Genomic DNA, 17,423 nt, shown 5'->3' with positions numbered 1-17,423 from the left:
TTGTCAAAATATTCAATTTTTAAAAGTTCATTATGAAGTATTGGGAGTTCAATACTAATTTGAAGCCAATTTTTCATTTTTTGCATGTTTGCCACCATTTCTTTATATCGTATTTGTTGTCATTAATTACTGCATCATCATCTTTCACATAAATTAAACCTCGAAACGCATAATAAAACACACATGAAAAAATGCATAAAAACATCAGCAAATCAACATCTTCATAATTGATTTTATTAAACAAAATAATTGAAAGTAAACGAGGTGCTTTAGCGTATAAAATTATGTTTCGTGGAATTTGTAGGAAAGAGAGACATTTTCAAGGTACCTACTATTATTTAGGGTAAATTACAAACATCCCCTGAGGTATGGTCAATTTACAAAAAAACCCCTCTTGTTTGGATAATTACATCTAACCATCAACTATGATTTTTTCTTACACATCCACCCTTATAGTGTCAAATTCAACATAATCATCTAGATTTCGTGGAATGTGCCCTAGTTTGTACTCGTTTTTGTAAAAATACAGTTTCTGATGCACCACAATCTGATATATACAAGCCAAAAAACACATATTATGATCATCTTGCTTCAAAATGTAGAGTTCGAATGGGACAAAATGGGTACAAAAGTGACAATATTTCATATAATCTCGAAGATTCCACTAAATTTGAGGAGTTGAGGGGGTAGCTGTAATTATCCAAACAAGATGGGGGTTTTCGTAAATTTACCATACCTCAAGGGGCGGTTGTAATTTACCGTATTATTTATTGTTACCAACTAGGGACTATCACCTAATTTTACCTTAAATTTGAACAAAATTGTGCGGTATACTATAGTATAGTATACTTCGCGTTACATGTATTTGAGATTTGGCGTTACATGTATTTCAGTAAAATTAGTTAAAATGTAGAAAGGTAGCTGAATTATAGTAATTTGTTTATCTTTTTTATTACAAGGGACAAATGAAGGATATATCGGACAACGCTGACACGTCCAGCTGTCTGAAAACCAAAAAAAAAAAAAAAAAGAAAAAAAGAAAAAAGAAAAATATAAAATGTGTATGGAAGACAACTCTCTACCCCCTTTCGGTGGATTTTCATTTCAACCTGCAAAGGCCTCTCTGCTCTCTCTCTCTCTCTCTCTCTTCTTTCTCTCTCATCTCGCAACCATCTTCATCTCATTCACTCCTATCTCCTCCAAAAACAAAAAAATACCAAAAAAATAAAAGAAAAAAATAAATAAAAGCAAGTCAATAGAGATTCTGGTTGGGGCAAGAGTTTCACTGATCAGGCAGGCATACCCTTGATTAGCTGAATTCACCTCTTCAGATTAAGAAACCTCAGATTTGCCAAAAAAAAAAAAAAAAAAAAAAAGGAAAAATTGAATTTTATTTAGGTTGAAAAGAAAAAGGATGGATGCTAATTCATGGGCTGCTCGTTTGTCTTCTGCCTCCAAGCGCTATCAATCTGCTCTTCAAACTCGATCTGGTATTTCAATTTCCCCAATTTCTTACAAGCTTTGTCTTTAGTTGTTGTTAATTTAATTTGCTTTTCGTTCAAGATTGCATTTTTGTGGGGTTTATGAGCGTAGATGCTTTAAGTTTCATCTTTATCATTTATTATTTATTTATTTTTTAATCTAGGGTTTGTCGAATTCAGTTATTTGTGTGAATTTAATTTTCTTGAGAGATTTGATCTAATGTTGTATTTGTAGATTTTTAATCAAATGCCCTTTTTTTTTTTTTTTTTTTTTTTTTTTTTTCTCTCTTTCTATTATGTTTGTTGTTTTATGGGTTTTGTGTACGTGGGCATTGCATATGTGAATATATGATCTAGTTTGTGTTTGTGTATTTGAAATTAAATGTTAATTTTTGCTATTGCATCATTACCTGGTACGAGATTTGATTATTTTTTGGTATTCGATGGATTTATTTTTTTATTTGGGTTTTTTTTTTTTTTGTTTTGATCCAATATTTGATGGGTTTCTTGTATGTGTGTTCGCGCGCGCGTGTGTGTGTGTGGGTGTGGGTGTGTATTTTGATGTAGGAATGAAATGGGATGGGTTTGATGCAGAAATGCTAATGGGGTTTGAGGAAATCGAGGTGGATGACGACATAAGGGAAGAATATCCATGCCCTTTTTGTTCGGACTATTTTGATATTGTTGGACTTTGCTGCCACATCGACGATGAACATCCTGTAGAAGCGAAGAATGGGGTATGTCCCTATATTTTTCCTATATATATATATATATACATTATTGTACAACTACGGACAAAATATCTGAAGTTGAACTAAACCTTTTTAAAGATTCTTAAATAGTGCAATATTTAATGTGATTTGTCACAGTTTCGATGTTCTCTGATGAAGTGATACTGACATAGGTGTTTTTAACCTTGCAGGTTTGTCCAGTTTGTTCGATGAGGGTGGGTGTCGACATGGTCGCTCATATTACCTTGCAACACGGCAATATCTTTAAAATATCCTTTTTTATATTCATAGTTTGCATCGTCCGCTATTTTATTCTTCTCGTGAATTCCTTGTTCTTCATTATTCGATTCCATGTTCAATTTATTGTTTGTTTATGTGCTCGATATGACGAGAAGTTAAAACATGTGATTTGAGTTCCTTCACTAGAGAGAGAGAGCTCACATGCAGAGAAAGAGAAAATCAAGAAAAGCCGGTTCACATTCGACGCTGTCTATGTTGAGGAGGGAGCTGAGAGAAGGGAATTTGCAGTCACTTTTTGGAGGCTCTTCGTGCGTAGTTTCTTCGACCAACGCCGCCCCAGACCCTCTTTTATCATCGTTTATTTTGCCCATGGTTGAAGATTACGAAACTGCTCCCACCCACTCTTCTGCTGAGTCAGCATTAGTCAAGAAAACCACAACTGCTACCAATTCGGAGAGGTAATCATTTTCTTCCTTGTTTGTATTTGCTCACGTTTTACTACCCCATCACATGTCACCATCCAGTGACCAAAAAAAAAAAAAAAAAAAAACGGATCTTCTTATTAGTATAAAAAGCAATTGTGATTATTACTCGGATGCTTCTTCTGAAGTCTTCCGTTTCGTTGGTTTTGTTTTATAACTACTGTTGTTGCATTTGTGCATTTGTTTAAATTTATTTACTAGTGCAAAACCTTAAGTTCCTTAAAACACGTGATGATATATAAGTGTTGAATGTGCTATCCGTTAAGAATCTCGATTTTCTAAGGTTGCTATAGAATATATGGTACTCGTATGTTAATGTGCGGCAGTTCGGATATAATATTTACTATTTTAAGGGTTGTGAACATCTTCTATCCTTTATTAATACAATATGGTGTTACCTGGTTTTTAAAATCGGTCGTGGGTAAATGTCGCTATAGCAGAAAAAAGACATCAGCCTTTTGGTTTAAGAGTTGATATTATTTGCTTGCACATGTTTATCATGTGCATATAAAGCAATGTCTATTCGATCTTGTCATCAAACAAGTCAATGTATTTTGTACTTTTCGTCGTTGTCAGTTCTCTCTTGTGGGTTGTATTTGTATGTATCTAGGTCGATGGAGTTGTTGCATTTCTTGACCGACTCACCTCATTGTAGCATAATAAATTTCACATTCATACATAAGTAAATCTTAGTTGTCATAAATATGGAAAGAACTAAATTGGAAGAACGATTATGAGTGATGGGAGGGGATTGATCGTAGCAATTTAAAAATTAGGATCGATGATGGGTTATCCTCGTCCTTTTATAGTTCATATCACTTTACTATTGAATTTGATTGAATAGTGAGAAAATTTCTATCAATAAACAAATAATTCCACGTCATATGTTGGGCATTATTTGAAATTGGTATTGGGATATTCTCTTTAGCAGAAAAGTGAAGCAGGCACCAATGTCGATAAAAGATAAGGAGGAGAAGGCAAAGAGAAGTGATTTTGTTCAAGGACTGCTTTTGTCGGTGATGCTCGATGATATTTTGTAAGTTGTTGGATAGCCGCCATATGTCGAATTTGGTTGGAAACTGCAATATGGGAGCGGCCTATTTTCGGCCACTATGCCCGTTTTATCGATATGGAAAGTGAAATAAGTTTGTAGCAATAAATGTAATTTATGTTATGTAGAGTTTAGTTGTAGCTTAAAATAATATTGGTTGATGTATTTCCTTTTCCTTTTTGTTTTTTTTTTTTTTTTCTTTTTCTTTTTGGTGTTGTCCTTGTTGTTGTGATTCATGCTTAAATTTGGTGATGATGATATGGTAAACTTGTTGCATTATCTTATGATTTGCATCTTTATTATATCGGTTGAGTCCATGCTGCACATGTGTGGTGTATGAGATTGTTGAGCCCATAAATATTCAAATTTCACATTTACTAACAATTATTTGTCTTTATAAACTATGCAATTATTGTTTTTCTTTCTTTGCTACAAGTTCTCTTCTTTAATACAAGTTCTCAATCTCTCTTTCTTCTTATTTCATGTGTTTATGTTCTTCGTTGTCAAGTGCATGTCAAGTGCAGCGGTGTAATGTGCTCGAGCTTTAAGCTACATTCACGAGCTTGAGCAATCTTGGGTTTTTTTTATTTTCTTGGGTTTACTTTTGTTACATATTTAATGTATATTATTTTTATACATAAATTTAGCAATAGAAAACGAAAGGATTAAATACATTTTGCACCCCTGAAGTATAGCCTATGTAACATTTACCCCTTTAAAGTATCATCTGTAACATTTACCCCTCAACATTAATTGTTTTCATATTTTAAAATATAAAATATAATAACATAACAATATAATAATTTTTGAATCATATAAAATTGAAAAGTAACTAAAATTAAATCATTGGAAATTAATTAAAAAACAATTTATATTGTATAATAATGAATGAAAATATATATCATAGATGCATAGTCATCCATTTTGCCTACGTGGACTTAGCATCTTCTTATCTTGGGGACTAAGAAATAAAGTATAACACAACAAATGAATTATTTATCTGATGATGAAACGTGTCAAGACATTTGCATTTTTAGCATGACAATGCATGTAAAAATTCTTGTATATATATATGTTCTTTTGTAATGAGAATAAATCACCATAATTTTCGCAGCTTTCATATAGTAATAAATCTCTCTCTTTTCGCCTTTTGGTCAACAGTCCTCTTTGCTTGAAATTACAGTATATATATATCCTCACTTTGTCTTGTATTAATATATTATAAATAATATTCCAAAACACGTTATCAGCACGAAGTTTTGCTCGATAGGGATTTGCTATTTTCGTATTCTTCTTTCTTATTCTATTTTACGAAGATCCAGATCCTCAATTTATTGTCGTAAAGACAAACGAGGGTGATTAGCGAATACTTCGGTATTTTATATGCTATCATTTCTCAAAGGATATGATGGATTCGTCTATATACATATACAACTCATATACTAGATGAATTGCTGCTGAAATTTATATTTGCAGATAAATAAAATATAGCTCCAAGTCTAAACTCGTTGAGACAAGAAAGACGATTTAGAGGCTAAATCATTAATATAACTCCGAGCGTAAAGTCGTTGAGACAAGAAAGCCAATTTAGAGGCTAAATCATAAATATACTCCGAGCCTGAAGCTCGTAGAGTCCAGACGTAGTAATATCCGCCAAAAGCCGATTTAAAGGCCAAATATCTGAAAATAACTCCGAGCTTGAAGCTCGTAGAGTCACTAGACGAGGTAAAACCCGTCAAGAGCCAACTCAGAGGCTATTAATCACACCAAATTTAAGGGTTTTGGGTTATCATGTACCCACTGTATATAAATCTCTATTGGAAGGTGTGATTCCCAAGATTGAGTTGTTGAAAACCCACATGTACATATCTCCCTTGGAGGATAAATACCCGAGGTCGAGCTGATTTTGATCACGCGTACATGAAAAATATGGAAAAATATGACTATTGCCTACTCGATAGTGCAACTATACGCTCAATATTCAATAATAAAATATATTTCTCGAGTGTGACTTTGTGCAAGACACAAGTTAAAACCATAGTAGGTTCTGCAGAAATAATAGATGGCTCCGGGAACACAACAATTGTGTTGCCTAATGGTACCACTTTGCATATTGAAAATGCATTGATATCCGATAGATCAAATAAGAATCTACTGAGTTTTAAAGATGTGAGACGTAATGAATATCATTTAGAGACACTAGTTGAAAATACTATGGAGTGTCTATGCATCACATCATATGTTATGGACAAAATGATTGTTCATGAAAAACTCGAAGCGACAACTTCTGGAGTGTATTGTTTCCAAATTCGAGCTTTCGAATCCTATGTTACTATGCCATGGGAACTTGTTAATCCCAATATAGACGGATTATGGCATGATAGACTGGGTCACCCAGGAACGACTATGATGCGTAGGATTGTACAACATACTAAAGGACATCCATTAAAAGATACAGAGATCTTAATGTCCAATGAATATTTATGTGAATCATGTTCACAAGGTAAGCTCATTATAAAACCTTCCATTGAAAAGGTCGGTTATGAGTCACCATCATTTTTACAACGTATTCATGGTGATATTTGTGGACCAATACACCCTGCAAGTGGGCCATTTAGATATTTTATAATTTTAGTGGACACATCTTGTAGATGGTCGCACGTATGCTTATTATTTACGCGAAATGTTGCATTTGCGCGTTTGCTTGCACAAATTATTAAACTCCGAGCACATTTCCCTGATTATTCCATTAAAAACATAAGAATGGATAATGCCAAAGAATTTACATCAAAAAGTTTTGATGAGTATTGTGCAACACTGGGAATAAATGTCGAGCACCTAGTAGCATACGTTCACACTCAATATGGACTAGGGGAATATTTGATTAAACGTGTCCAAATAATTGCTCGTACTTTGCTGATGAGATCTAAACTCACTAGTGCAGCATGGGGCCATGCAGTATTGCATTGCAGCATCAACACTGATTAAATTCTGCCCCACTGCTTATCATATGCATTCCCAATGCAATTGGCCTTGGGCTTTGAGCCCAATATTTCGCACATTCGCACATTTGGTTGCGCTGTGCAAGTGCCAATTCCTCTTCCTCAAAGGACTAAAATGGGTCCCCAACGCTGACTTGGCATATAAGTAGGGTTTGATTCACCGTTGATTATTAGATTCTTAGAGCCAATGACAGGTGATTTATTTACCGCTAGATTTGTGGATTGTCATTTTGATGAGACTATATTTCCATCGATTGGTAAAGATAAAAATATCATTGATAAAGATAAACAAAAACCAATCGAAAATCTCACATGGTGTGAACAACATTCATCTCATCTCGACCCACGTATCTCTGAATGTGAAAATGAGATCCATAGAACCATTCATTTACAAAATATTGCTAATAGACTTCCTGATGCATTTAATGATGCCAGTAAAGTCACGAAGTCTTATATTCCAACTGTGAATGTTCCAGCTAGGATCGATGTTCTTGAAGAACATGCGAAAATGAATGATGATCCCCCACGACAAAAACGGGGTAGACCTATTGGATCAAAGGACTTTGTTCCTAGAAAAAGAAATGGGAAAATCAATGAACCCTCAAATGAGGCGATTCCTAGTGGAATGCTCCAAATGAATCTGTTGAGCCTGATATCGAAAAATCGATATCAAATCCCGGGAATACCGAGAATTCCATAAGTTATTCTAATGAATATGGGATAGAAATGAAATAATCATAGATAATATTTTTGCATTCTCGGTTACACAAGAAATAATTGGTCTAAATGGGAGGAATCAATAAAATCTGATTAACTTCCCTAGAAAAACGAAAAGTATTCGGGTAAATCGTTCAAACTCCGGATAATGTGAAGCCCGTTGGGTATAAATGGGTATTTATCCGTAAGTGAAATGAGAATAATGAAATTGTACGATATAAGGCCCGCCTTGTTGCTCAAGGCTTCTCGCAGAGACCTCGGATTGATTATGATGAGACGTATTCACCAGTGCTAGATACGATCACTTTCCGTTTTCTTATAAATATGGTCGTCTATGAGGGACTGGACCTGCGTCTAATGGACGTTGTAATGGTCTATTTATATGATTCACTAGATTCTGATATTTATATGAAAATTCCCGATGGATTTAAAATGCCAAACTCTGGCGCTCTTCGTCAGCTGCACTCAATCAAATTACAAAGATCATTGTATGGTCTAAAGCAATCTGGTCGCATGTGGTATCATAGATTGGGTGAATACCTTATCATGGAAGGTTATAAAAATGATCCCATTTGCCCATGCGTTTTTATTAAAAGATCTGAAACCGGATTTGTTATCATTGCGGTTTATGTAGATGTCATGAACTTGATTGGAACTTATGAAGAGTTAGCCAATGCAACTGAATATTTAAAGAAAGAATTTGAGGTCAAGGACCTTGGAAAAACCAAACTTTGTCTTGGTATTGAGCTTGAGGATAAAAATTACGGCGTACTTATACACCTATCTGCATATTCTAAACGATTGCTCAGAAAGTTTAATATAGAAAATTCTAATTCATTGAGCACCCCTATGGTTGTGCGCAATTTAGATCCTAAAAAGGATCCGTTCCGACCTAAAGAATTTAATGAAGAGATACTGGACCCAGAAGTGCTGTATCTAAATGCTATAGGAGCGTTAATGTATCTAGCCCAATGCACTCAACCTGATATCGCGTTTGCGATAAATGTGCTTGCGCGATATAGTTTTGAGCCTACCCGGAGACACTGGAATGGTGTTAAACATATTTTTCGATATCTCCGTGGTACTGCATATTTGAGATTATTTTATTCAAAAAATGCAACTAATTAAGGGTTAGTTGGTTATGCCGACGCGAGATATAGATCTGATCCCCACAAAACTCGCTCACAAACTGGATAGTTGTTTTGTTATAATGGTACATGTATATCTTGGCGATCTACCAAATAAACATTAGTGGCCACCTCCTCAAATAATTCAGAAGTAATAGCTCTTTATGAGGCTGGCAGAGAATGTGTTTGGGTAAGTTCAGTCATATCACATATACGAAATTCCTGCCACTTAAATCCAGTTACAAACACGCCCACTATTATTTATGAAGATATTGTTGCTTGCATAGCACAAACAAAGGGACGATACATAAAAAGTGATAAGACCAAGCATATATCACCAAAGTTCTTTCATATACATGAGCTTAAGAAGAATGGAGAGATCGATGTTTGACAAGTTCTCTCATGCGACAATCTTGCTGATTTGTTTACAAAGTCCTTGCCGACTTCTACGTTTGAGAAGTTGGTATACGCCATTGGAATGCCAATGTGAAGCAAGACTGACAACCCATTTCGAAGGCTATATTGCTCATTTCAGGGGGAACAATGGTGCGCTGAACTCTTTTTCCCTTATGGCTGGTTTTGGTCCCATTGGGTTTGCCAGCAAATGTTTTAACGAGACAGCTTATGCACGCGACTTGGATTCGAATTATGCACTATTTTTCTCTTCTGGTCGGTTTTGTCCCATTGGGTTTTCCGACTTGAGATTTTTGACGAGGCATACATACACTTTACTCATCCAATTTGCGGTCACTACCGATAATACTTAGTCCAAGGGGAGTATTACAGAACATACTTCTGGCCTAAGTTTTGACCAAGTCTTACATTATATTGTAATGATACATGTCATCTTTGTATAGTAGCTATCCTAAACAAGCATGACAATGCTTCAAATGACTTTGTATAAATACCCACTCTCGATAATGCATTGGATACAACTTTAATTAGCAATTCAATATTCTCTCCTTGTTTACATTCTTCTCTTACTTTCAGCTTTTAATTATGAGTACTAAAATATATTTCTTATATATTGCTCACAGTAGCATGTGTGTATATTAATCCATCTTATATTCTAATACAATTCTATAATATGTGTGTATATTAATCCGATTTTTCCCATTGGGTTATACGGTTTGAGGTTTTTAACGAGGCATACATATATTTCACTTATCCAATTTTACAGCTGACGAAACAACAACATACTAAGTCCAAGGGGGAGTATTATGCATAGTCATCTATTTTGCGTACGAGGACTTAACATCTTCTTACCTTGGAGACTAGGAAATGAAGTATGACACAACAAATGAATTACTTATCTGATGAAACATGTCAAGACATTTGCATTTTTAGCATGACAATGCATGTAAATTTTTTTGTATATATATGTTCCTTTGTAATGAGAATAGATCACCACAATTTTCACAGCTTTCATATAGTAATAAATCTCTCTCTTTTCGCCTTTCAGTCAAAAGTCCTATTTGCTTTAAATTATAGGACATATATTATTCTTACTTTGTCTTGTATTAATATATTATAAATAATATTCCACAACATTTCAAGAATTAATGAACAAAAGAAATTTAAATACTTTAGGGTTAAGATTATTATTAATTATGCATTGATTTCTTTAAATTTATTGATAAGAATATATTCGATTAATTGATCAATGCAAGATAATATTTTAAAAATTTTAAATATTGCATTTTTCAATAAATAATTTTAATTGTATAATTTAATTATTCTTTTAGTTATTCCTTTCAATAAAAGAGAAAAATTTAAGGTATCATAATTTACAATACAAAATAAATTGTGCAGAGGGAGGTAAGTGTTACAAATGATACTTTAAGGGAGTAACTGTTATAGATGATATACTTTAAGAGCGTAAACTTTATTTAACTCAAAATAAAAGGCTGACGAGCCAATTGGGCTTTTGATTTTTATTATTTTATCTATATATTTATTAATAATACAGTTGAACCTCGATAAATTAATTACATCGCTTAAATGATAGTTTCTTCTACTCTCGAGCCAATGCACATAACGAACTCGGGTATGGGTGTGAGTGGGTATTGAAACCAACATAAATTTCATGATAATTAGCATTAAACCACCTGAACTTTTTAAATTTTTGCGGATAACTCACGATTTCACCTGTACTATATTAATTATGCCACTTTGCCCCTTTTGGGGACAAAATAACCGGTTTTGAACCCATGTGCGTTGCACATGCGAAATCCAAGACTATTGGTGTCTTTTTCATTTTAAAAGCCCTAATTCCTTCAATTTTTCCCAATTTCTCTCTTATCACCATTATTTTCCTCTTCAATTTCGTTCATGTTTCAGGTCACCCACTTCATTTATCAAAAAGAAAAAAAAAAGTTTCACCCACTTCCATCTGTTTGGTTCTGTTCTCATCACTAATTCTTAGATTTTGAAGATCGGACAAGTCAGAATGATACTGTTGTCTAGGTGAGGGTTCTAAAAGTTACCGACATACTTTTGTTGTCTTTTTCTCCTTTTTATAGAGTTATGATTGTGATATGAATATGATAGAATGATGATGCTAAAATATAGATCACCGGAGTAGTATAGAAAACGAGCTGGGAGAGCAAAGTTGATCAGTAGCTAGTCAACTCGATGATCCTGAGGTCCCTGCGAAATGAGCACACGTGAACTAAGCCGGGGGTTGATCCGGCGGAAACCCCTCCGACGCTCAAGTCAGATGTACGGATTGTAGAGATAGTAGAGAGAATAAAACTCGAGATTGATTGTGAATAATTAGAACGTACCTTAACAAATGAGTAAAACATCTATTTATATATCGTTGAATGGGTTGGGCTTACTTTGTTGGGCCCAAACCTTACTTTTAAGGAGCTTGGGCTTTCGCGTAATGGGCCCACTTGTATGTTATTGGGCTTTCGTGTATTGGGCCTAATTATTAGATACATTTGAGGGCCCATTGGGCCGGCCCATTTAGGTATATCATTAAGCCCCCCAACTCTCGATTCGAGACGGGGACTTGCGTAGTGGGATCCGGGTCGTGTCGAGAGTTAACTGCGGCGTTTATTGAATTGTTTCCATTGGCGATGAATTAATTCCTTAATTTAAATAAGGGATTATTGTATTTATTTGGCAGCAAGGTATATATTTAAGGGTTTTAAATAATATACCAGTGCCAGATAAATAGACTCCTTTTGCGGTGGAAAGATTTAAATTGCATCTCCTGCGTAATAAATATGGGTAAGCACTTTTAAACTTAGGTCTTCTTTGTGTTCTCTTCTTTTATTCTATAGCGGTAGAGTAGAATATTTTTTGTTTCTTGATTATTTGTGCGGAGAAATTTTTTTTGTCATGTCGAATCCGGGTAAGTCGAAATCTTTACGAATTAAACTTCGAGATCCGGTTGAAGGGGGCGAGAAAACTTTTGGTACCGTGGGTATGGAACGCGAAAAGCCTGTAGCTTCCGGTGCGAAAATCGGATCTGCAGTAGTATGTTCACAAACTATGGGGAAGGGGTGCAAAGTAGCTGGCTCGGAGACCGGAGTCGGCTCGAGCCGTGTAGCCGGGCGTCAAAACTAGTCTAGGGGCGCGAGTTTTCATGCAAAGACGGAGCCGAGTGAAGCCGTGGAGCCGCCGGCTTGCACCCGGACCGAGGAGGGGAGAGAGAGAGAGGGCAGGCCACGTGGGCCTGCTGCTGTCGGCCGCGCGTCACGGTTGGGGGAACGCGCGCTCTGGATTGGGCCGTGTCCCGACGCGCGCGTGCCGGTAGGTAGGGGGGGCAGTGCTGACGCGCGCGCGCTGCCCAATAAGGGCGCGCGTGCGCGCGCGTCAATGGGGGAGGGTTTGCTGGCAGACGCGCGTGCGCTGCCCAATAAGAGCGCGCGTGCGCGCGCGTCACCGGAGGGGGCTGGGGCGCGTGAATGCGCTGTAATTGGGGGGGGGGGGGGGGGGGGGCGCGCGTGGGAGGTTGTCTCCGGATGCGACGCGCGCGCGTGAGGGAGCGTCTGGGTCCCGTTTTCGACGCGATTCGCGCGTGTGGGTTGGGGTCTCGGAGCTGGCAGTTGATGACGAAGTTGATGTGCATCGGAGTTGTTTTGGTCCGCGAGAAATTATCGAATCTTGGAGTGACGATGTAGAAGCGAGTAATAATGTTGATATTTGCCCTATTGTTGACGAAGTGGGTTCCCGTAGATGTCGTTATGGGCGTCGAGTCGTGGACTTTGGAAGTGATAGCGATGAGTCTGCTCAATCGCATCCGGCGAGTGAACATGCAGTGGCGAGTAGTGAAGTTGAGCCGACGGATGAAGAGGAGGAAGAAGATGATATTCCGCCGGGTGATGTTGAGATTGATAAGAGGAGGCAGAGGAAAAAGAAGCCAATTAGTTTGGACTTGATTAATTTTGATAGTGTGTTGACGGAAGAGCATTTGCACTCTATTCGTCGTTTATCTGGAGCGCCAAGTAATGTGGAGTTGTTGTTGCCTCAGAAGGGCGACCGTTTGTACTCGCCACCCGATGGGTTTCATACGGTATTTTTGGGGTACTTGACGTGTACATCACAGATTACTCCGCATCCGACCTTGTTGAAGGTTTGCGAGGAATTCAAGATAGGGTATAGTCAGCTCACTCCTAGTGCTGTACTGATGTTCGAGGAGTTTCATTATAGGGTGGTTCGAGTAGGTCTGCCTGTGTCTGTGAGTTTGTTCAAGGCGTTATTTACGTTACATCGGCCCACTAAGATGCCTTTCTTTTGTTTTCATCCTCGCGTTCCCTACCAATTCGTGAAGAGTGTGATGTTATCCTTGGGGGAATGGAAAACCCATTTTTTTATGTGAGGGCTCCCACTTTTGACGTTCCCGTAGTTTGGAACCCTACGTGCGAGAGTTTCAAGATAATTGAGAATATGGCGAAGAGGATTGAGGAGTCTGGGTTGTGTGATGTGGAATTTGACCCGAGGGGTTTGATACCAAAGGCGAAGGGTCAGCACCGTATATCCTTTTCTTGCATTAACTTGTGTCGTTTTTTTTTTTTTTTTTTTTTTTTTGTAGTGCTTTGGTTGTATATACCTTATGTCTCTTATGTGTTTGTTATCTTTTGTAGATGTGGGTATCACCTTTGCGGCCCTTCGAGCTAAGGCGAATGGGACGTCGAAGAAGGCATCGAAGAAGGTTCCCTCTACATTGGGAGGTTCTTCAAGTGGTTTGCCTCGTGAGGAGGTCCATGTAGACACTCCTCGAGTAGTCGCAGATGACCGTAGCAGTGCTGGTGAAGTGGATGGGCGTCCACCGACGAAGGATCGTGGCAAGGGAAAGAGGGTGGATACCGAGTATGTGGTTGTGCCTAAGCGTCCACGGGTAGACCTAGAGGAGACCTATGCTTTCCATGGTGGGGGAGGGAAACAGTTGTTTACCTATAGCGTGAATCGTGACGGTAAGGAGTCGTACTTGGATGTGTCGGACTATGATTTGCCGATGTTGAGTACCGAGGGTTTTGTTCGGGAGTATGATCTTGCTCGGATGTCCGGTAAGGGTCCTTCTCACATGCTGGAGTTAGCTGGTGGGGACATCTGTCGGGTGAGTACTTGTTTATTTAAAACAAGTTATTATGTTTTATTCCCTCTTGGCTTGCTAAAAATATTGTTATTATTTATTTTTTATATAGTTGGTAGCGACTTGGAGATATCTCATGGAGCACGGTAGGAACGTGGAAGGCAGGAAGGAAGAGGAGCGGGCTCGAAGTCAGGCGCGTGAGGATGAACTTCTAAGCCAGTTGGAGGTAGCGCGAGCCGATCTTGCTCAACGCTCGGAAGAGCTTGCTCGGAGGACAGAAGAGCTTGCTCAGAAGACAGAGGAGCTCGAGGTTATCCGAGGTGATGCGAACGCGTATAAGGATGATGTTCACAAGTTGAATGAATGCTACGATCAGCTCAAGGAGAAATACGAAGTCGAGAAGGCGACGGGGAAGAGGTTCCTCACGACATCAGGTGGTGCGGCTTATAAGGAGTCCATTGTGGAGGAGGCCAAGGCTAGTTTCCGAGGTAGTGATGAGTGTGCTGCTATGATTGAGGAGCATGCATTGGCTGTGGTTTATAAGCCATTAGTGCGTGCTTGTCGCAAATATCTGTGCGATGCGGGCGGGATCAGCGAGGAAGTGATTCGTGGGATGGAAGCTGGCATATCCGATGAAGAGGAGGATGAGGTAGATGTCAATGGGACGGGCACAGAGCTCGTGAATGATATGGTTGCGGATGACTCCACTGTGGGTACGTCTTCCGCTCGCGGTAGGGGAGTTTAGACTTATTTGCTAGGATAGTTAACTTTCCCCCCTTTTTTTTTTTTTTTTTTTTTTTTTTTTTTTTTTTTTTGCTATGGATTTCTTAGTTTGTTTTTATCGCTGATGTAGATGGGTATGTCCACTACTATTTCATTTGAATTTCTTCCTTGTTTGACTTTGAAATTTAATATTTCGATTTATTTACTTTGACGTTGTCAAGAATTAATGCGTTGCTCATATGTATTTACATTGGCATTATACGCGATGTACTTGAGGAGGGGATCAGCCTCCCAAGGTTTTTGTTAAGGGTCGTGCCCTTTGTTCGGACCGCTTGGGTCTTAAATATATTTGTCCGTGGCCACGTTTTAAAAGTAACACCTCGTGTAACAAATAAAGGGACTCAGATAATCCAGCTGGCCAGGCTATATGGATTATCTAAATCTCTCTAAGTGTATATTGGGTGATTTTTAATTGGACTCATGATGAGAGGTAATTTGTGTCGATGTGAAGGCATAAAGAGTAAAAACGAAAATTGTGATTTATTCGATGATAGCAAAGGAGAATTTTTACAAGCCTATGTGAGGCGAATTTAAATAAGTAGCTAGTGCGATGGGCCTACATGAGGCGAAGGTAATTAACTACTGCTAAAGCAATAAATTGTCTTGAGAGAATTTTTTTTTTTTTTTTTTTTGAGTGATTGTACTACACTTGTTCTTCTTCTTCCACGTCTTCCTTGTACTCGTTCGTTTCGCTGTGCTGATGGTAGGCTGAATTTCTTTGGCGTCTCTATGTCTGTCAGGTATAGTTGAGGAAAAATGAATTTTGTTAAAGCATTTGTATCGAAGACTTAGTAATTGAAGATGAGGTGATGTGCATTGCAAATTCACGTACCCTAACACGGGGATGGTTTTTCTTCCTCGCACTTCGAGATATGAAATCGACTTGTGAGTTGCTGTGATTTGCTGTGTGCTCGTGCCTGTTAGATGGAATGATTTTGTCACGTTAGTGAGAGTAAATAAGAGCATGCGTGTGTTATAGTCTAGTGGGAGTATTGTTACCCTTGGCGATGTGATATGGGGTGGTTTCGCTCTTTGGGCCATTGATTGCGCAATATGCATCCTCTCGTAGTTGATTTCCACTCTGTAATGAGATGGTGAGATGTGAATACGAATTGTTGATGTAAGTAAATTTACTAGCCCCCCAGTTTAGGTGGGACGTTCACGCACCTCATTATGTAGTAGAAAGTTTCCAAAGCATGTAGAGACGGTTTTGCGAGACGAGTGACGTGGAAGACCGCGGAGCCTGCATGGGTAATTTTTTGTAAGTAATTTTCATATAGGGGGGGTATAGGTGGTGACTTCAACGGATCTTAATTTAGGTAGATGTATACCTTAGGCGTAGAACCGTTTGAGGTTCCCTATATTCCAAGTTCTGGGTATAGGGTATCCATCAGTGTTCTCGAGGCGATATGCTCCGGTGTTGACCACGTTGGTGATTTTATATGGTCCTTCCCACTTTGGATCGAGTTTACCAATGGGGTGAGAGGCTTCTGCTTTTCGGAGGACTAAATCTCCAACTTGAAAGGTGCGAGGGCGGACTTTCGAGTTATATGCCTTGGCCATGCGCGATTTGTACATCTGTTGCCGGATGTATGCGATCTCTCGTAGCTCATCTACAAGGTCTAGGCTTCCCCGCATAGCTTCTTCGTTAGCTGCTGGATCATAATTGGTGATTCTCCAAGATGGTTCACCTATTTCAACAGGTGCTATAGCTTCTGTGCCGAAAGCTAAATTGAAAGGCGACTCTTCGGTTGCTGTGCGTGGGGTTGTGCGATAAGCCCATAGGGCGTTAGGCAATTCTTCTACCCACTTCCCTTTGGCACCTCCAAGCCTTGTTTTAAGGTGTTGGAGTATGGTGCGATTCGTAACCTCCGTCTGGCCGTTAGCTTGTGGATTTGCTACGGATGTGAAGAATTGTTTGATGTCCAAGCCGAGGCACCAATTCTTCACTTTGTCACCGCAAAATTGGGTTCCATTATCTGAGATAATGGAACGTGGGATTCCAAAGCGACAGACGATGTTCTTCCATAGGAATTGGATGACTTCTTCTTCTCGGATACGTGCTAAGGGTTCCGCCTCCACCCATTTGGTGAAGTAGTCCACTGCTACAATGAGGTATTTACATCCTCCTGTGGCGGGCGGGAACGGTCCAACTAGATCTATCCCCCATTGGGCGAAAGGGATGGGGCTGTCAATTGGTTGCATTAACGCCGCTGGCATGTGAGTGATATTGGCATGCTCTTGGCAGGGCTTACACCTCCGGA

At 38.5% G+C, this 17,423-nt stretch overlaps 1 protein-coding gene across 4 annotated transcripts; it reads left to right on the top strand.

Moving 5' to 3' along the window:
• The first annotated feature begins 1,049 nt into the window (after positions 1-1,049).
• LOC105958233 (protein DEHYDRATION-INDUCED 19 homolog 3) lies at positions 1,050-4,264 on the top strand. 4 transcript variants are annotated; one of them, XM_088826661.1, is made up of 5 exons: positions 1,050-1,490; positions 2,049-2,218; positions 2,404-2,483; positions 2,656-2,910; positions 3,866-4,264. In XM_088826661.1, the coding sequence occupies exons 1-5, from the start codon at positions 1,415-1,417 to the stop codon at positions 3,972-3,974; spliced, it is 690 nt and encodes a 229-aa protein (XP_088682787.1). In that variant the 5' UTR covers positions 1,050-1,414; the 3' UTR covers positions 3,975-4,264. The 4 variants fall into 4 exon arrangements, with proteins under 4 accessions (XP_088682787.1, XP_088682783.1, XP_088682793.1 ...); XM_088826657.1 differs by having other exon boundaries at positions 3,863-4,264; XM_088826667.1 differs by having other exon boundaries at positions 1,062-1,490; positions 2,076-2,218.
• The last annotated feature ends 13,159 nt before the right edge of the window (positions 4,265-17,423 follow it).

Source organism: Erythranthe guttata, chromosome 2 (genome assembly GCF_056151865.1).
Source record: "Erythranthe guttata isolate IM_541 chromosome 2, IM_541, whole genome shotgun sequence".
In the NCBI taxonomy this organism is placed as follows: Eukaryota; Viridiplantae; Streptophyta; class Magnoliopsida; order Lamiales; family Phrymaceae; genus Erythranthe; species Erythranthe guttata.
The sequence above is the reverse complement of the archived record's forward strand: the minus strand, read 5'-3'. Positions and strand labels throughout refer to the sequence as shown.

Coding starts and splice junctions, on each gene's coding strand:
- LOC105958233 (XM_088826657.1), top strand. CDS start 1,415: ATGGATGCTAATTCATGGGCTGCTCGTTTGTCTTCTGCCTCCAAGCGC. Junction 1,491..2,048: donor TGCTCTTCAAACTCGATCTG/GTATTTCAATTT, acceptor ATTTTGATGTAG/GAATGAAATGGGATGGGTTT. Junction 2,219..2,403: donor CTGTAGAAGCGAAGAATGGG/GTATGTCCCTAT, acceptor TTAACCTTGCAG/GTTTGTCCAGTTTGTTCGAT.